The sequence below is a fragment of the Dendrobium catenatum genome, unplaced genomic scaffold (assembly GCF_001605985.2).
Source record: "Dendrobium catenatum unplaced genomic scaffold, ASM160598v2 original_scaffold_156046, whole genome shotgun sequence".
NCBI lineage: Eukaryota > Viridiplantae > Streptophyta > Magnoliopsida > Asparagales > Orchidaceae > Dendrobium > Dendrobium catenatum.
Window position 1 is genome coordinate 563 of NW_021474473.1, and position 1,829 is coordinate 2,391.

Here is a 1,829-nt window from a genome sequence, read left to right on the forward strand (position 1 = left end):
TTCCCGATGAAGTTAGACAACTACTTAAGCGGTTTGCGGAAGTGGCTCCTACAACCTTGCCTGCCGAGTTACCTCCACTCCGAGTCCTTCAGCATCAAATTGATCTGATACCGGGAGCTTCTCTGCCGAATGCGCCGCATTACCGAATGTGTCCCAAAGATCATGCTACTCTTCAAGAGCTGGTAGAAGACTTGCTGAAGAAGCAATTAATACAGCCGAGCTTCAGCCCGTGCGCCGTTCCGGCAATATTAGAACCCAAGAAGGATGGGTCGTGGCGTATATGCATGGACAGCCATGCCATCAACAAGATAACTGTCAAATTCCGTTTTCCAGTATCCAGAATTGATGAACTGTTGGAGAAACTGTCCGGGGCAGTTATTTTGTCTAAGCTCGACCTCCGCAGCAGGTATCACCAAATACGTCTCCGACCGGGTGACTAGTGGAAGACCGCGTTCAAAATGCGTCAAGGTCTTTATGAATGGCGAGTCATGCCATTTGGGCTATGTAATGTGCCCTCGACCTTTATGAGGCTCATGAATGAGATTCTGAAGCCATGTTTGAACAAGACCTGCGTCGTCTATTTCGACGACATTTTGATATTCAGCTCGTCCTTGGCTGCCCATTTACAGCATCTGCAACAAGTATTTGAAATCCTACAAGCTAACAAGTTGTATTTGAACTTACCCAAGTGCGAATTTGTCACTAGCACTGTGTATTTCTTGGGTTTTATAATTTCTGCAGGTGGCGTGCAAGTGGATCCGAAGAAGATTAAGGCTATTTCTGAGTGGCCCACTCCTCAATCCTTCTTCGACGTACGAAGTTTCCACGGCCTAGCAAATTTTTATCGTAGGTTCATCAAGGGTTTCAGTATCCTCGCTGCACCTTTGACCGAATGCCTGAAGTCCAAACAATTCACCTGGGCGGAAGATCAACAGAGGAGTTTCGAAGCAGTCAAAGACGCACTATCGTCAACACCTGTTCTGGCATTCCCAGACTTCGACAAACCCTTCATGGTTGAAACAGATGCATCCGCTACTGGGATTGGCGCCGTTCTAATGTAGCAGAACAGACCTATAGAGTATTTTAGTGAAAAACTCTGCCCCGCTCGACAGAAGTGGACTGTATACGAATAAGAGCTATATGCTGTGGTGCGTGCCCTCAAACAATGGGAACATTACTTACTGCATCAGGATTTCGTGTTACACAGTGATCATAAGGCATTGCAGTATATTAATAATCAAAAGACACTCAATAGGATGCATGCACGGTGGATCCTATTCTTACAAAGATTTACCTTTGTCCTCAAGCACAAGTCCGGAGCTGAAAACAGGGTTGCCGATGCCTTAAGCCGTAAATTTACTCTCTTAACTCAACTTAATACCGAGATTACGGGTCTTCAATGTTTGCAGGAACTCTACGCAACGGACAAGGATTTCCAGAAAATCTGGGCGGAATGCTTAGAAAATAACTCAGTTGGGCAATATTCTATCAGGCACGGATTTTTGTTCAAGCAAAGTGCTCTTTGTGATCCGGATTCGTCATGGCGGCAACAAATTATTCAGGAAATTCATTGTGGTGGCCTAGCTGCGCATGTCGGTCGTGATAAGACACTCAAGCAATTACAATTGCGTTTCTTCTGGCCACATTTGGACGGAATGTTGCCCGTTTCGTGGAACGCTGTCCAGTATGCCAGTCGTATAAAGGTGTTAAGCAGAACACCTGTAAAACCCTTCAAAAAGCTGATTTTTTTTTTAGTGCAGTTCGTCTGTACGAACTGGATTTAGTACTGGATCGGACGAACTGAAGAAATTTGTGAAGAAATCTGCCAT

The 1,829-nt window shown here is 45.3% G+C and overlaps 1 protein-coding gene across 1 annotated transcript; it reads left to right on the forward strand.

Moving 5' to 3' along the window:
• Positions 1-1,256: 1,256 nt before the first annotated feature.
• On the forward strand, positions 1,257-1,684 carry LOC110099094 (the record flags this gene model as incomplete). Its single annotated transcript, XM_028692271.1, has 1 exon — positions 1,257-1,684. A coding segment is annotated over exon 1 (428 nt), but the record flags the coding sequence as incomplete, so codon positions are not given.
• Between the last annotated feature and the right edge of the window lie 145 nt (positions 1,685-1,829).